The sequence below is a fragment of the Syngnathoides biaculeatus genome, chromosome 22 (assembly GCF_019802595.1).
Source record: "Syngnathoides biaculeatus isolate LvHL_M chromosome 22, ASM1980259v1, whole genome shotgun sequence".
Lineage (NCBI taxonomy): Eukaryota > Metazoa > Chordata > Actinopteri > Syngnathiformes > Syngnathidae > Syngnathoides > Syngnathoides biaculeatus.
Window position 1 is genome coordinate 13,002,944 of NC_084661.1, and position 18,611 is coordinate 13,021,554.

At 48.0% G+C, this 18,611-nt stretch overlaps 1 protein-coding gene across 2 annotated transcripts in view; it reads right to left on the minus strand.

Annotated features, from left to right (window-relative positions):
* Window positions 1-11,596: 11,596 nt before the first annotated feature.
* Window positions 11,597-18,611, minus strand: part of LOC133495846 (ankyrin repeat and fibronectin type-III domain-containing protein 1) — a 134,064-nt gene continuing 127,049 nt past the window's right edge. For both annotated transcript variants that reach the window (XM_061810864.1, XM_061810865.1), the window contains exons 17-24: window positions 18,350-18,565; window positions 17,406-17,572; window positions 16,417-16,567; window positions 15,556-15,724; window positions 15,302-15,468; window positions 14,911-15,118; window positions 13,593-14,314; window positions 11,597-12,871 (exon numbers count right to left, since the gene is read on the minus strand). In XM_061810864.1, coding sequence (XP_061666848.1) covers window positions 12,575-12,871; window positions 13,593-14,314; window positions 14,911-15,118; window positions 15,302-15,468; window positions 15,556-15,724; window positions 16,417-16,567; window positions 17,406-17,572; window positions 18,350-18,565 — 2,097 coding nt within the window. In that variant the 3' untranslated portion in view covers window positions 11,597-12,574. The remainder of the gene's footprint in view (window positions 12,872-13,592; window positions 14,315-14,910; window positions 15,119-15,301; window positions 15,469-15,555; window positions 15,725-16,416; window positions 16,568-17,405; window positions 17,573-18,349; window positions 18,566-18,611) is intronic.

The following is an 18,611-nucleotide window of genomic DNA, read 5'->3' on the forward strand; positions in this document are numbered from 1 at the left end:
ATGTCGCTGCTAGATCTCAATCAATACTTTGTACTTTGTTACTGCCGACCGTCGTCCCTCAGTTTGTGGAGCACGCGGGGGGGGGGGTCGAGACAGCGCCGGTTTGCCGCGGTGCCAGCAGAACTGGGAAGGCTTTGGGAAATATCTCGCCGACGTGTGAGCGCGCACCGCCGCCGAGGGGGCGGTGCCGCCGTGCTCGGGAACCGGACGGGACGCGGCGGCGGTCTGACAACGGGGCGAGTGTGCGCCGATAGATACTTTATCTAAGGGATGTAGCAGATGTTGACTCATACTGGTTTGCTAATCGTGAGCCGCAGGCGCCCCCCGCCCCCACGGAGCCACGAGCAAACATCGGCGTCTCCCTTTCTCTCGCTGGCCGATGAGGTACGCGTTAAACACAAAAGAGGAGTCATGAAGTCATGAGAAATTGGATGGACTTAAGGATACTAAAGTGCGCTTAAGTCAAAACTCTGGAAATGAAATAGTCATTTTAAAAAAGCCTCCCACAAGACCTCAATGAAGGATTCATGCATTTTTTTCAATTTAACGGCAACTCGGTGGGAAGAGGGAACACCCGTTCTCACCCACCTGACACACCCGGTGAAAATATCTCATTGGCTAAAGCAGCGCAACTCAAACCGGGGGCCCGGCCCGCGGAGCCCAAAGTGCACGGCGGGGAAAATGATTCGCAATAAATGATGACATCGTATCAATCGGAAATGTACATTCGCGTATGTGTATATGAGGCAAATTGTGGCTAATTGCGAGCTGAAATGCGAGCTGAATCCTGAAATTCTGACCAATCGATGGAATTTTGACCCCGTCAGAAGCGGAAACCTCGACGGAGCGGGACACAAAAGGGACCTCTGAGGCGGGGAGGCAGACGGCAGTCAGCGCTCTGCGTCCACGGGGGCAGCAGACAGGCTGTTAAACGCATTCACACTCCAATAACTTTCACAAGTCCCGGACAGAAAGGGAGAGAGAGAGAGAGAGAGAGATAGAGTGAGACTGAGAGAGAGAGAGAGAGAGAGAGAGAGAGTGAGACTGAGAGAGAGGGAAGTCGATCAACAAGGAGCTATTGATACCGGGGATCTGCGCTGGTGTCGGTCGGAGAAGCCAAACAGAATCACAATTGTGGTTTGTGCCAATAACCTTGTTGACCTTATTTAACCTTGGATTTGGTCAGCCGAGAGCGCCCAGAACAAGCGCGTCCATTCACAAAAGAAAATTGGGGAAATCTGTTTGTGGCCCTCGCGCTATGACTACGGCTATTGACGCGACGCCGGAGCCTCGCCGGAGCCTCGGGCCCCGTTCATCAATACACCCGGCGTAAAAACAAACAAACAAACAAAAACAACAAAAAAAGTTCACGCAAGGATTGCACTTTTCAGATTTCACCTGAAAACTGATATTTGAATGTCACTGCTAGGATCTACCGCAATTATTTTGCGGCGAACGATTACAGTTTTTGTTCCACGTCATCCAATTCAGCAATCGAAAATTAGAAAAGTGCCTTGATTTTGCAGAAAATGCGAGTAAACCTTTGATTCTTGGGACTTTTCGGTCAGTTACGAAGTAACCCGTTTTTGGGATTCGGGACAAAAAAAAAAAAAAATCACCGCGGCGTCGTCCATTCTAATGAGCCAATAATCCAAGTTTGTTGTTGTAGCAAATAATCACGCGGAGGAGGGATGGACGGAGGACGACTGGGAGGGGACGGGCGGTCAGATGTTCGTGCGCGGCGGCGATCGGGGGCCGCAGACCTGCCGTGAAATATTTGCCTTTTTTATTAATCAAAACCACCATCATTCCTTCGCCTCAACCAAGGTTTTTTTTTTTTTCATTTATTTACTTTCAGCGCACCCTCACTCAAAGTTTATTTTGCCTTCCCTTAAATGTGCTTTTCTGATTTTTCTGCCACTTTCTGGCTGCAAAAACCCCGTAAACACGTCGACGTACGCGACGTGTCAAACGGGCCCGATATTACCGTCTGCGTTAAGGCGAGTGTGAATTTTCTCTTTGTTCAGAAACAATATTAAAAAAAAAAAAAAAAAAAAAAAAAACAACAACCCGGGGTTTGTAACGATTTCTCAAAGCAAAGCGTTTCGAGGCGCCCCGTTCTGCGCTACTCTCACGCTGGCTTTTCTTAAAGTACTTAGGTAAGTGTCTGCGATAAAGAGGATGTTATTTATGGTGAGCAGTCAAAAAAAAAGTGTGGTCAGATTAAAAGGCATAAAGACACACTTCAAGAACCTCTCAGTCTGTCTGGTAACAGTGTGTGTGTGTGTGTGTGTGTGTGGTGTAATTACAGCCAGGTTCCTGGTGCGGAGCCCAGTCCAAGTATCGTCAGTCTGTCTGTGGCATGCGGCGGTGCTGCCGACCTTCTCTCCTCTCCTCCTCTTCCTCCGCGCTTTACGTCGTAATGGGCCGGCTGGCTTTATTCCAGAAGATTCTTTTACTTAGCGACCAGATCATAACATTAAAAACGCCGCCCGCCGGCTCCAGATGCTGCTTACCGGGGCCGTCCGGGTCAATCCCCGCGCCGAAAAGTGTCCGTTTGTTTGTTTGTATTCGTCACTGGCCGAGGTACACTAGATCACTTTCGGAGGCAAATCGTGCGGATCCCTTGCGGTATAACGACCAAATGTCAGGACCGCATAAGGAAACCCATTTGAAAATTAATCTAGCATCCATGAGCTGGATCGGGCAACACAAAGGCCAGTTCATCGCCGGTGCGCCGTGTATGCTAGCTAAGGCTAGGCAAATATTTCGTAAAGAGTGAACCGTGACACGCAACGTAGAACATTAGCGACGTGCATTAATTTCGCCAATAATTTCACAGTTCATGACAGGCACTTTTGCTCAAGAGTCTTCCCAATTCCGGTTTCCAACCACATCCCAGGGCTTCTAGTATATGCAGTACAGCGAATCAAGTATTTATTCGTGCATACCGGCGACATATTTGCTTGTATGATGCGCATTTTCCCACTGTTGCCAAGCCACAAACCAAGAACAATGCAACAATAATGCACTTAAAAATAATAGCCCATGAAATCCTGTGTATCATATTTTTCCAAAACCATAACTACAGGATAATTGTAAAATGAGGCTCTTCAAGAACTTGAAGTTAAAAAAAAAAAAAGTAAAAAAATGCTAAAAATGTATTTTCAGAGAGCTCTGTATCCAAACTAACGAACTAGAATTACATTATCCAGCTATCCATTTTCTAAGCCGCTTATCCTCACAAGGGTTGCGGGTAGTGCTGGAGTCTTTCCCAGCTGTCAACGGGCAAGAGGCGGGGGACGCCCTGAACTGGTCGCCAGCCACTCGCAAGGCACGTCGAGATTTTTGGGATGCTTTCGGGGTGTGGGAGGAAACCAGAATGCCCGGAGAAAACCCACACAGGGATTTTTGGGATGTTTTTGGGATGTGGGAGGAAACCAGAATGCCCGGAAAAAACCCACACAGGCACGGGGAGAACATGCAAACACCACACAGGCGGGGGCCGGGATCGAACCCGGGTCCCTCAGAACTGTGAGGCCAACGCTTTACCGGTGTCGCCGATTTACATTATCCAAATAAAAATTGAATCCGACCTGGGCACGCTAAACCCAGATTTGTACAGAACGTCCCACGCAAAAATTTGAATTCAAGTCACCGTGACAAATAAAAGCTTAATTACACAGTTATTACTACCATTTGAAACTACAGTTCCTCTCTACTGCACACGGCCTGACACACTCAACTTTTTATTTTTTTTTTTAATTTTTGACCGCATTTCAGGGGGGTACGCATGCTAGTCACTGTATGCGAGGGTTAGGATGGGCTCCTCGGACTCCCCCCCTCAACTTTGCTATATACCAATTTGGCCATCTATCAGTAACCGTGCCCCCGTGTGTGTGTGTGTGTGTGTGTGTGTGTGCATAAGCCCCCCCAACGGCCCCTGACTGCATCCAGGGGGATTTATTTGACCCCTTATTGCCAGCGGTGAGCCCGCGGTGGAGATGAAAGCATGCCTTCCCAGTGTGGCCCCAGTTTCTATAGCTATGGACACAGCCTCACACTGCTCGGGGACAATGGAGGGGCCCTGCCACTCGCCCCCCCCCTTCTCTCCCCACCCCATCCGTCACCGCAATCATATTTTCAAAACAATAACACAGCCGGGGGAGGTGTGGCGGTGGCGCAGGGGGTGGGGGTTGAAAGTGTGTGTGTGTTTGAACTGGAGCTATGTGTTATTTTTAGGCACGCGTTTATTTGGGGCCGGGTGTGAACACGCTTGTTTAACTTGTGTCAGGCCGTCCGTGGTCTCCTAAATTCGCTCGCGAAGCAACTGTTTGCGTGCACACGTTTCCCCCCCCCCCCCCCAACCGGTGTGTGTGTACAGCAGAGGCCTTTGATGGCGTGGCCGGAGCGTGCCTAATGTGACTGCTTGCCGGGGCGGGGGGAGATGACGTGGTGGGGCGGCGCGGTGTGGATGAAGGCGTTGAGCCCCTTGCTCTGGTACCGACTATCCTGCCGTGGTCCGAGGCTCCCCCTTGCAAACTTGAAAGGGCCAAAAGGAATCCCCTGCTTTAAACCCCCCAACCCGAAGCCGCCACCCCCGCATGTTTTTCGAATACATGACATCATCTTTTTTTTTTTTTTGCACAAAGCGATCTCGCGATCGTTTGCATCTGCAAACCATCCAAACTCCGTCACTGGAAGAATGAAGGAACAGTTTCTCCTCCTCCTCCTGCTGTCCCTCATCAGATTAACTAATTCAGATAATCGATTGAAATTTACAATCCCAAATTAGATCAGCGCCAACATCCCGATTCCTGGGTTGCAATAGCCGCCATTTCTACAGACAAGCTAGGCGTCGCAGACGACATCGGCACGGCAACGTCCACAGAAGCAACGCGGATGTTTCCTGCCAACTTGAATTCGCTCGACGATGTCGCCAAAGCTCGATATGTACAGAAGATAAAAACTCTGTGAAGATATCGATCCTTATACTCTCCACGATGACGTACTTTCAAAGGATCTGAAAGACTTCCCTGAAGTAGAATATCTGGACACTAGAAATACACAAAATGATCAGAACAGACTCTCGCCTCGTGTACTCGAGCTTCGTTCAGATCCGCACGTCGTATATTTGCAAGCCACTTTTGTCGCCGTCTTTTTCTCGATAACTCCATTGTATCTTCTCCTTCATGCAATCTAATCTTTGGAACATGGAAAAAAAAAAAATCGCTTCCCGATGTCTCAGTTTCCGCGATTTCCACATCTGGCATGATGACGACGAGCAGCTGACAATGGCGGTCAAGTACCCGGGGATGAACAAGCGTGACGTCACGCGCAACCCAGCCATAGCGCCGACATCTGTGACGCTCTGGTGAACTGAAGGTTGGCCACTCAATGTTGGTACTCACTTTTGTTGCGAAGGGTTTTGATATTAACGGCCGTTAATGGTACCACAATCATTAAGGGAAGAAACGGGTACAAGCGGGGGTGGAACAGTTGGCGGAAGGTGGCTGGTGTTTTATGTGACGGAAGAGTATCCGCTAGGATGAAGGACAAAGTTTGTTGAGGTTCTCGCTCGGAGCCAGTAGATTGGATATGATTCGAAATGAGCTCACTCGAGGGACAGCCAAAGTTGGATGTTTTGGAGACGAGGTTTGGACATGTTCAGAGGCGAGAGAGTGAGGATGGAGCTGCCAGGGCAAAAGAGCGAGAGGAAAAGCAAAGAAAAGGTTGATGGATGTTGTGAGGGAGGACATGAAGACTGTGGGTGTTAGAGAGGAAGATGCACGAGATAGGCTTGGACGGAAAAAGATGACACGCTGTGGCGAAAGAAAAATGAAGAACGGTACCACAATCTTGTTTTTAATCATCTTTTTCTGAAGCCTTCCGTGTGCATCCTAACCACAATGGGGACATAAAGGGTGGCGCAAAACACACCGCCAATAGAAACGTACTGGGGGGTAGGGCTGGGGGGCAAAAGGCACCTTTCGAAACACAAAACGCAAAGAGAGAAGGAAAGAAAGATCATGTGACATTATTTACACATTAGTGGTTAAAACACAAACCGGGTTAGGTTACACGGGGGGGGTCACGGGTTTACGACGCATTCCACCCGTGATGCACGTCTCGGTCTTGACTCCCTTCCAGTGTCCAAAGCTCAACCGCAGGATTTGTTCTCTTGACATCCGTGGCCTAGTTATTTTTTTTCTTTTTTGTGTATTTACTCCAAATTTGACTTCACTGCTTGCGTCATCGTAGGTTCGCGTTAGAGACAGCGGGAATTTCCGAGTTACAATCACACCCCAACTTTGTCGCTGTTGATTGCTCATGAGCCAAAACTTTTTTTTACGAGTGAGCTTCAGATACAAGTTAAATAAATTTATTTTATTTTTTTAAAGGGTACTGCAGTCCCTTCGTACGTGGCTTGCAAGGAGCTGCTGTGAGCCACCACTTACACCCAGGCGCTCTCGCGGCCTCAAGTCCACCACTCACGAGGCCACACCTCTTAAAGGCACACACCCAACAAACGAATACTGCACGTATGATCGTTATGTTGTTGTGGTGGGTATTTTGTGTGTCTGGAACGGATTAAACGTGTCAACAGGGATTTGATGAAGTCAAGTATCGTAAGAACAGACTTCCCGGTGGAAGAAACCAAGGATCATATCCCAAAAACCGAACTGGGGGATTTGGAGGACTGCGTCGGGACGGATCGCGTCACTCCTCCACTGGGAAGTTCACACATCTTTTTGACACTGAGGGTGTTGAAGGGCAGGGTCAAAGTCACTAGCACGCCTGAAGTCACGGATACAGATATCGGTAGTGCCTTCCGAAAGGGGTCGCCTCCACACACACACACACACACACACACACACACACACATGCACACGCAGGACGCACACTCCTCCTCGTCGGCCCGTTTAATGCGCCGTCCCCGTTTGCCAACTGTTCCTTTGAGGGGGCCAGTGCGTCAGGTTGTCGGAGCCGGGATTTGGGGAAGGGAGGGCCCGGTGCCGCTGGATCAGACAGATGGAGGGGGGTCCGGCTCCATTCATTTAGCTCTATGAGAACAACAGAGCCCCACTTCAAACAACAAACCACGCAACCTGCTGGCCCCGTCGTCTGCGAACGCACACAAAAGGCATACGCAGACACCCACATGGCGCAGCGTCGGGAGCACATGTGCTTTCGTTACAACCTGCTTTTATTTTCATTAAAGCCGTCTTAAATATATATATATATATATATATATATATATATATATATAAGAAAAAAGAACCAACAGGGGCAAAGATTCTGGCGGCAGAAAATAAAGTTGTCACTTGTTGACGTCGCATCTGCAGCTCATCTGCTCGCCCGACGCGCACACATGCACAGTGGGACATAAAAAGACAGGCTCCACGGTGCCCCCCCCCCCATCCCCTCTTTCCCTGGGACCTGCACCCAAGCCGACCAACCGTCCCCCCCCCCCCCCCCCCCACGCCCCTCCCGAATTCACTGGCACTTCCAGAAAGCTCGGAGGCGCCAGCGGAGTGGGGCTCATCTCTTGGGAACAATGAAGCCAGATCTTCATAAAAACTTCAAAAAGGCCTCGCCAAGTGTTTTATAGGTGCTTTAAAGGTTTATGGGTCCTGGGGAGGGAGCGAGGGAGGGTAGAGAAATGACTGATGCCGCAGTGGCAGCCTTCACTTTTCCCACCCACCGCATACACACACGCCATCACTCACGTAAAAAATATGTCTCGCAAATCTGCCAGTAAGTTACCAGGATGGAATCAGACGGCGGTGGGCGGGACGGGGCGAGGTCACGGTCAAGGGCGGGGTCCCTATTCGGGAGCGAAACAGGTGATCCCGTCTGTGAAGGAATGTCGTTCCGGGACCTCAACGAAGCCGGGCTGTAAAATTCCAAGAACAGTAAATTCACAATATCGATCCTTTTTGGGCTCAGATGTGCTGGAAGGTGCAACGCAAATGGAGGAGTTTGCCCCCACAGACTGACAATGCAATTATTTAGTTGAGGAAAATCATAAGTCAATAAAAGTACAGTGGTACCTCAGTTTTACAACGTCTCTGTTTTCGTAAAAATCAGTTTTTTGAATGTAAACGTTGAGATTTTTTTGCTTTGGTTTTCAAACGAAAATCGGTATTCGAACGCCCTGACCGGCTGACCCAAGACGATTTGTTATTGTGAATTCGAATGCACCCCCGCAAAAAATGGAACACACTCCTCTGCATGTGAAAGTGTCCCAGCCTACCATACATTTTAACCAAAAAATAAATCTATTTCTTAAATGATTTAATTATATAAAGTATTTCAACTATACATGTAATTCTACTATGCTGTTTATTGTCAGGAAAATCTTTAAAAAAAACAATAAAAATATCTATTTTTTTTAGTCTTGGAACGTATTATTTCATTTTCCATTCATTGCAATGGGAAAACGCGCTTTGGTTTTCGAACATTTAACTTTTCAACCGACCTTCTGGAACGGATTGTGGTATAGAACAGAGGCGTCACTGTAGTTAAATCCGTCGGAAACAAACAACAGTCTCAGTTTTTGGAGGTGAACTCTGAGGTTTTACGGCCCACCGTACGCCCCGAAACGAGACCAAACTCAACTGCTGTGGACCATTGTGAAAAAAAAAGCTGATAATTGGCAACTAACGCTGGCGCAGTGAACGGATTAACTCCTGGGAATCTTCGCAACTTTGTCCCGGTATCAAGTTTCGAGGCTCGACATAGAGTATTAGTTTCATTGAACCCTAAAAACATGCTGCGATTGTCAAGGAAGAAGCAGGCTTCCACAAAGAGAGAAAGTGGCTGAAGAAAAATAAAAAGTTGATATTTTAAGCGCCTGCCTCGCCTCAATAATTGACACTAAACTATAAAATATTTTTTTTTTATTCTTGATTGGTGACAAAATCGTGACACAGTAACATTGAGCATAATGGACGCCATGTTTGTTTGCGCGGGTATACCTAATATTTTGACTGGTGATACACCGCGAGCTCCAAAAAGTCACGCATTGATTTTCTGACTTCATGTACAGTACTTGCTGACTAAAATTTATAAATTGATGTATTTGTCATATTTTTATTTTTTATTTGTATTGTGATGAGTCATTGAACTGAGCGTGCTTCCCCTTGACTGGCATGAATGACACTATTCAAGGTGTATTTTTTTTTTTAATTTAGAAGGTTTGCTTTATAGCTGCTCAGATATATGCCAGGCGGTTATATTTAGCTCCGGGTCCTTCGGGAGTCAGAAGGTTTAAAATTAGGAGGTGCCAGAATTCCAGTACAATTCTTAAGTTACTGTCAATAAACAGCAAAGGGGCTGCTCTTAAAGGCGCAGTGTGTTGGGAAAGATCGCTGTGTGTGTTTGATAAGCGGCCCTGTAGTTTGTCTTTGCCTTCATACAAGACAAATGTGGAAATGTTACTAATGTGTAGTTACGCATCTTTGTGCAGCGTCGTGTGTGCCCGCGCATTAGTGTGTGCGTGTAGGGTCTGTTGACAGGGAAGCGTGCGACATTTTATTTGCTCAGGAGCTAAGAAAACGTGGCGCTAGCAAGGCGAGTGCCCCGTGTGATATGAGCCTGCTGAAAGCAAGCTGGCCCGTTAAGGACTCGGGCCCGGGATCAACACTTGAACACACTCCTGCGTAGCGGGCCTGCGCATGTGCTAAGACGTGCACGCTGCGTTGTGCACGTGCGAGGAGACCCGTTGTAATGACGCCCCCCACTCCCCCCCAAAAAATCCATCTATTAATTTTTTGCATATTTCTTGTCAGGGTTTTACACAAAAATTGTGTTGCCATCGAATCAAGTACATAAATGCAATTCCTCATTAAACCAATTGGACTTGTCTTTATACAAAATAATCGTACTAAAGGTCAAGAGGTGGTATAGTTTGAACAGTAATGGAATCATACATATGTCAAAAAGAATTATTTTGCTATCTGCTATTGTGTGTGTGGAAAATGGACGCCGCATCCTGGCACGTCAGATCACAGATCCCTCTGGTGCATTGCAACAACATACGGTAAGTGGCAAAGAGAGCGTGAGTGGCTAAAATGCATCATTTATAATGCGACCCCCCCCCCCCCCAAAAAAGGTACGAATATGAATTTACATTTTCACAGAAAATAGGTGGCGCGGTGGATTACCTGGTTAGAGTGTTGGCCTCACAGTTGTGAGGACCGGGGTTCAAATTTCGACATCGCCTATGTGGGAGTTTGCATGTTCTCCCCGTGCCTGCGTGGGTTTTCTCCAGGCACTCTGCCCCCGCCCCCCCAATCCCAAAAAACAGGCTCTAAATTGACGCTAGGTGTGATTGTGAGTGTCTCCATGTGCCCTGCGATTGGCTGGCAACCAGTTCAGGGTGTACCCCACCTCCTGCCCGATGACAGCTGGGATTGGCTCCTGCACTACCGCGACCCTTGTGAGGATAAGTGGCTCAAAAAATGGATGGATGGACAGAAAATATATTAGCAATACTCCAAACATGTAATTAGCATTTTCAGAAAATGTCATTGTAGGTTACGTTGACTGTTTTTTTTTCTTCCTAGAAACAACTATTACCATTTAAATAACTGCGAATTATTCTTAGAATAATCATAATCATCCATTTTCTTTGCTGCTTATCCGCACGAGGGGCGGGGGGAGTGCTGGAGCCTATCCCAGCTGTCAACGGGCAGGAAGCGGGGTACACCCTGAACTGGTCGCCAGCCAATCGCAAGGCACATAGAGACAAACAACCAATCACACCTCGGGGCAATTTAGGGTGTCCAATTAATGTTGCACATTTTTGGGATGTGGGAGGAAATCAGAGTGCCCGGAGAAAACCCACACAGGCACGAGGAGAACACGCAAACTCCACACAGGTGTGGGCGGGATCGAACCCGGGACCTCAGAACAGTGAGGACAACGCTTTACCAGCTGAGCCCACCGTACCGCCCTGATCATAATCAGTCAAAGTTAATTTCAGACATAAATCAAGGCGATTAGGAAACAGAAAAAAAAGTATTCAGCTGCCCGCCATTCGCTTTTCGTCGACCGTGCGGCCGAACGCCGTGAGGTCATCGCAACGAGGAACAAGCGTGCCCCGTTTTGGGGTGTGCGGAAGGGGTTTGGGGGTGGTGGGTTCTTTTTGGGGGGGAGGTGGGTGAAGCAATAAGCTCAGGGGGAGAAAAAAAAAATGCGACCCAACATGCTCTCGCGGAGGCCGGCGCTTGCCAAAATAAGTGTTCCCAGGTCTGGAGAGAGAGAGAGAAAAAAAAAAACAGGTGGCGCTGCTCCTGACGCAGGAAGTGTTAAAAATCACATCAAAACGCGACGTTTCTTGGAGAAACCCCACAAGAAAAAGAAGAAGGAAAGCCAGCGGGAACTTTTATTTTTGTCATATTCATTTATTGTTCAATAAAAATAGACCGCCCGCCCCACCCCACCCCTATCGCATTCCCCCGCCACAAAAAAAGTGACACGACGTCTCCTTCACGACTTTTCGCTCGATGGATCCACCAAACGGCTCCTTGTAAACACGAGGGAGGCTCGCAATCCCGTTTTCTGAGAAGCCCCCCCCCCCCCCCCCCCCCCCCCCCGGACCATCTGCGCGTCTCTAATGTACATTCAACACCTGCTCTGCTCCGTCTATTTACACGGTTGTCCACATTATTACTTTTTTTTTTTTTTTTTTTTTTTTGCAATCAACTCTCAAAAGAAACGACAATAACACTTGGAACAACGTAAAAGAAGCTCAGCGCTCACGCACGGAAAATAAGCCAGTTTTAAAACCTAAAACACAATTTCCAACAATTTTTTTCTTTTTTTTTACATACAGTAAAAGCACATAACCACAACTTTTTGTCCATGTAGTAAAATTTGTAAACACTTTCCTCAAGCAGAACAAGCAGAGGTTGTCATGGTAACCGGCGCCTCCTGCTACAATGATTTTGCGATTACCGTCGAGGAAAAAAGAACAAAAAAAAAAAAAAAAAAAGCCTCTTCTTGACAAAAATCTGTCCGTAAAAATGAAATCCAAGCGAGAGGTGTAAACATTTTTTTTTTCTTGAACGGAATGTGGAGAATGTCAGGAGCTTTTTTTTTTTGTGGTTTGTCCCAGAAATAGTTCATTTTTTTTTCTGTTGCTCCTCTTAAAAGAAAAGCACCTTTCAAATCCCTGGCGAGGAAGTCATGGCACCGCCTCCTGGTGCATTGTGGGTAATACCAAAACAGCAAAAACACTGAGTAGAGTACATGAAAAGATGCGCTCGGCACATTTTTTTTTTGGAAGATGCTTTGTTGAAAATAAAAAGTATTGCTTGTTTATAAACTGCAAATCTGCTGGTTTGACATTTTTTTTTTTTTTTTTTTACAAGATCCAACGTTGGAGCTACAGTGTGCCGACTCGACGCCGGATGGTCGGGGGACCGAGCCGGCAAGGATTTAAGTTTTTCGACGGAAGCCTGTATTGTTTTTCAAAGCTCGGGATATTCAAGGGTTTTTTTCATTTTTTTTCCTCCGGAGGAAAAAAATCGCTTTAAATAACAGCGCAGTCTTTGAAGGAAAAGCGTCACACGGTGGTGGCTCGCCCGTGTTTGAGGGCGAGGGGCGAGTAGGCCTTCATGCGCACGCACAACTTACCCCTCAGCCAGGGGTTTTGCAGCTCCAGCGGGCAGAAGTCGTCCCGCAGCCACTTTTCCCGCTCGTCCACCACCAGCACCAGGCCGAAGTGCTTCAACTGTTCGGGGCCGTAGAAGGCGTCTTGGTCCTGTTCGCCGCCGCCGAGCATTTGCCGAGACACCAGGTTCATCTCTTGCACCACCAGCTGGACCATCTCGCCCGCCGACGTGCCAGGGGTCACGCAAAGCTGCGGCCGATACGAGAGAATCATTTGCGTCCCATTTTTGGGACATTGTGATTTTCATGCATTACATCACATAATAAGGTGCAGTAATTGTCACATGCGGAAGAGTATTTTTGCATGACGTCCATGTGTTGCGCCACCCTTTGTGTTCAAATATCTATTGCATCTAAAGCTGTAACCATTGACGCTAAACTAACAATAGCGTGTCCACGGTATGTTAGCATTAAGATGGTAGGTCGTTAACCCATTGAACCCATTCGTGGGCAGCGTCCCATTTTTGGGACATCATGATTTTCACGGATTATATCCTTCAGTATGTCAAAATATCTTCGTGTTTTAATCTGAAGCCATAATTTGGTATCAGGAGAGGATAATTTATTGGTCAAAGCTAGCACGGAGTTATTTCCCTTTCCTTCCTGACCCAACATGGCCACCTCAAGTACACGTGGAGCGTTTTCCAAGAGAAGAAAAGAAGAAAGGTCGGAATGCAACAAAGTTTGTCTTCAAAATGCTAATCCGTCAGTATTATTAACGCCACTTTATTATCAAACCAGATGTCACTTTTTCTGTTGATCAGCTAGCGTTAGCGGGTACCTTGGCACATGCACCTTTGTTAGCCTTGAGAAAAGACTGGTGACCACGCCGCAGGTCTCAGTTTTAGTTCAATATTTCCGTCAGTCACTTAACTTCATCATACAACACTGGGAAATAAAAAAATAAACACCTTGACGCTGGTCTCCTTGGGGAGGCCGGTGCGGTACTGCGGGTACACCCTGAGCGTGGCGTGGCAGCCTTTCCGGTGGTGGGGCGGCCGCGGGGACGAGAGCTGCTGGGTGCCGCTGTCCTCCGAAAGCGTCCGAGCGGGCCGGCTCTGCGGCGGGCCGCTTTCGGCTGAGCAGCAGCGGTCCACCGACGAGGGTCTGTGCCAACGTTGCGGCGGCGAAGTGGCCGGCGAAGAAGCGTGGCGCGGGTACGACTGGTGGTTGGCGGACATGGCCGAGGGGAACTCCAGGCTACTGGTGCGCACGCAGAAAGCCTGCCGCTTCTCGGTGATGTGCAACAGCTCAATCTGCCGACTCGGCAGGATGAAGTCGCTGTCGAAAAGCTCGGGAGGCCCCCGCCGCCGCTCCGCCCCGCAGCAGACGCCCCCGCCGCACCGCCCGAGCTCCCGGCCTCGCTGCCGCTCCGAGGCCTGCAGTACGTCGGGCGTGGAGTCCCTCAGGGCGCCGCCTCCTCCCCCTTGTCCGCCTCTGCCGATCCCGACTCCGGAGCTGCTTCCGTCGCTGCGGAGGAAGCCGCGGGGCTCCGGGGGCGCGGAGGTGGAGAGCGGGGACGGGGGCAGCAGGTCCAGCTCGCGGGGGCTCTGGGCCCGACTGGAGTCGTAGTCGCTGTCGGTGGTGAGGAAGACCTCCGAGGAGCCTTCCTCGTCCGACAGGCCTGCAAAGTCTGAAAAAACACGAGTATGAACTCAAATACTTGTGCAGTGTACCCGGAAAATATTTTCTCAAGAGATTTTTGGGAATCTTGCTACTATACTATATACTGTATGTAGAGCCACGAAATTTAATATAGGGTCCCAGTTGCAAAGATTCCCGGGGATTAATCCGCTCGGTGGGCCGTAAACCTGAGTTCACCTTCAAAAACCGGGACGTTGTTTGTTTCTGACACATTTCAGCATAGAACTACAGTGGTTCCTCGGTACTCGACCACAATCCGTTTCCAGAAGGCCGGCTGAAAAGTGAAACGTTCGAAAACCGAAGCGCGTTTTTCCATTACAATGAATGGAAAATGAAATAATGCGTTCCAAGCATAAAACCTAGTTTTTTTTTTTTTTTTTTTTTTAACTTTTCTTGATAATAAACACCATAGTAGAAATATATACATTTACTTTTTGCTTAAAATGCATGCTTTAGTAGTAGAGTACACGTCCCATCCTTACGCTCTCCTACAAAATTCTATTCCGTTTTGAAATGTTGAAAAGCAGTAAAATGCTGCGAACGCTTTCCGGAGCCACTGTGAATGCATCAAATTTTGCATCAGACCTGAGTGCTTGCGGCAAGGTTCCGGCGAGGGCAAAGGGGAGGGCATGAATTCAGTCTGCGAGGAAGTGGAGGTCGGCTTGTCCGGCGTCACGTCCTTGGAGAGGTCGATCAAGCCGCTGATGGCGATGCCTCCCGTCGGCTGCTTGTAGCGGGCGTACTGCAAGGCGTCCATGATCCACCTGGCCTCACGCCACACCTCCTCCATTTGCTGTCGTAACAGACCGGAGGCGGCAGCGAGTCCCGTGAGGATGTTTCGAGTCTTAACCGGGTTTTCGGTAAGTCCTAAAATTGCCCCGTTACGTCTGATTCGAGTCAAGTTACGCGAGTGGCGTCCCGATTTTAGTTTCTGATTCCAATCAGACAAAAGAATGTTCTGGTTGTGGTCTTGTACCTGAACGAGTTCTTGGAGCTGCTGGTGCTTCTTCTTGGCAGCGGCGAGCTCTTCTTCGGAGAACGCCTCCCTCAGGGCTTGCTGGGACATGAGCGACTCCAGCTCCAGCAAGGCCGACACCCGGCAGTACTGGCCGATGAAACCGGGGCAATAGGCGTTAAAGTGGACTGGCGGAGGGAGAAGACGGCAGGCGGTAAACTCGGTGCGGAAAATTCACAGCGGATCGCGCTACGTGTCCAATTGTGGACACTCACCCAGTTCAAAGATCTGCAGGGGCAGCGTGAGGAAGCCCGAGCGGGGCGAGTAGGGATTATTCTGACCCGGAGCTGTGCACACTTCATCGCTGGGAGGCAGGAGGAGAAGGAAGGACACCTTGTCGCCGAATTCCAACACTTCCTGGGTATATATCCGGAAGTCCTGTGCCTGGAAACGCACAGAAAGATGGATCGGTACTTTTCCGATCAGATGTACTGGGACATAATTAAACTAATTTCAGCTCCTTGCGAGTGTTTTAATTTTGTATTTGTGCGTTTGGCCGTTTGTCCGGCTCAATAAAGTGTGACTATCCTTTTTTTCACCCCCTTCATATCACTCAAATGGAGGGATTATCATTCATATTTGTGGGGAAAAAAAGGGTGGGGGTGCTTTGCCAAATTGTGCCCTGCAATTAGCTAGCAACCAGTTCAAAGTGTGCCCCATCTTTGGCACAATGTCATCCGAATTAGTCTCCAGCACACCATTAACAGAAAAATGGATGGCTATACAACAATTTTATTCACATGTCGTAATATTTTTGTTCATATGATGTAGCGCAAGGACACAGTCAGCGATGCACGTCCTCCATAATTCACGTTTTACTCAAACTGGAAACCGAAGGACGGATGCTTGCGGAACACGATAATTGTGCGACTTCCTGACGGTAGAATATGTTTTTGCAAATAAAAAGCCAATTTACAGGAATTGAGGAGCGCGTTCTATTATATAAACGGTGGGAGAGTTAGCGGTCTAACCAGAAGTGGCCAGAATCCCATCAGAATAAACTTCTGTGGGTTCAAAAAAAAAATGATAATGCGCAATTTGTCATGGAGGAACGCGCGATGTGGCGTCGGGCTGACCTGGTTGCCGGGGACGTTGATGTGGGCGATCAGATCCTTGATGGCGCTACGCAGGTCGTGCAGGAGGGGGCGGGGGCCGCCCTGGGCGCCGGCCTCCGTCTCCATCGCCTCCTCCAGGGAGCTGAGGCCCTGCAGCCATTGCCACTCCTCCCTGAAGCGACGCACACACAACTCGTTTTGACATTGTTGATTTCAAGAATGATAATTAAGATCCTTTTTTTTGTTAGTCACTTGAAAGACTCAAGAATTTGGTGAAATACTGGATTTGTGTATTCTTTTATCTTTCTGCCATTGTCATCAAATTTGAAACAAATAATAAACATTTCGCTTTACAGGTTTTACTTTTGAAAAAAAAAAAATGGAATAAATGGAGTTTGATATTAAAAAAAGAATCTTCCACTGCTTTTCGTTTTCAGTGTTAGCATACAAGTAAATGCCCATATATATATATATATATATATATATATATATATATTTTTTTTTTATATATTTTACATTTTTTATAGTTAGGTTGTTGTAGCAAACGAAAATTGCTGCTGTGTGTGTGCTGAGCTCTGTCACGTCTGTGCGCCATTCCTCGTTGCTATAAAAGCATATTCCACCGCCTTTTGTTTTCCGTGTTAGCATACAGATAAGTGCTCATCCTCCGTGAATTCTGTCGTCTTCAATAAATGCGGTTAGAAACATAATGGCGTCCACCTTGCGTATGTATGAGGAACGGAGCTCAGGGATCGAAAATTACCGAAAATTAGTTGTTGTTTGTTTGTCAGGTACAAGTTTCACTTTTCTGGGCCAAGAGTAGCTTACAATAATATTATATCTACTTTTTAGGACTACAATTTGTCTCATTCGGATGAGACAAGTCATTTTTTAGGTGCTACTTGGTGTAAACAAAAATATGCCGAACCACCGCGTGCGCCTTTTGTTTTTCAAAACAAACAACTCCCCCCGAGTCCAGCCTGACAATCGCCGAAGAACGGAACCCCGACCTGGAGACGTTGCTGTTGTCTCGTATCTTGGTGTGACAGAGGACGTTGGGGAGCTTCTGGGGCACCAGCGCTCTGATCTGCTCCACGGAGGTGCACAGCTTCAAATATCCCAGGTACAAGCCGGGAGACAAAAGCTTCCTGCTCCGTCGGTGATAAGCAAGCTTCTCCTGTAGACAGAAAAAAACAACATTTTAAAAATCCTTTAGGATTGTTGTTATTGTTGTCATCTGTTTTCCTGCGAGCGGCTCCGATGCGTTGCAAAATGGCCCCCGCTAATTATTTATTTATTTTTTTTTTGCTCTATCCCATGATACAGTTTGGCGGTAAGGGAGCGCACAAAGCAAGCATTTCAGTGAACTGCGGTTTATCCAGAAGGGAATTGTCCGGCATTGTTTCGGAACCACAAAAGGCCCAAATCTACTTACGCTGGAGACACAGCATTTGCAACGCTGGCATTGAATTTAATAAGTTCTACAAACAACATAAAACCGGAGAAATCACTTCCAGATTGAAGAATTTATCGGTAGGGTTTAGGGGAAACACGCAAGGGGGGCCCCATCGCGAACACACAAAGCCTGACTGAGCAGCTTTGAAGAAAGGGGGTGGGGGGTGGGGAGATAATCATTAATTATTTTCATTGTAACTAACATTTCCTCAAAGTGAGATCCAAACGGACTCTTGTGATTGTTTTTCACTGAATAGAAACTCCATTGAGAGTCCTCCAAACATTTGGGAGGAAAAAAAAAAAAAACATTATATTGCGTTATGGAAGGCCGTTCTTAATCATTTTGTTGACGAGGAGAATGAGCTTCATATAAACCGCAAGCGCTTCTGGCCATTCATAAACACCGAGGAAGCGAGCCCGGATTCCAAAACAAAAAGCACGTCCGACCGGTTTCCCGAAACGGAGTTCGCGAAACCCGAGTAACGAACGCGCGACGTACGTGCAGCGTGATGAGGAGCGTGTCCAGGGCGGTGGGCTCCTCGGGCGACGAGATGGACTTGCGCTGCAGCTGCAGTTTGCAGAGCTGCATCCAACGCACGCCGTCCAGGTTCTGAGACGCGTTCATGTCCCTCAGGAGCACCAGGAGGGCGTTGCCGTGCTTGTCTTTGATTGGCTCGAAATACACCTGACCCAGGTCTTGCGTTCCCAGCATGCCCTGTGGGGGGGGGGGGGGTGGCATCGCATCAGAGACGCGGCTCGAC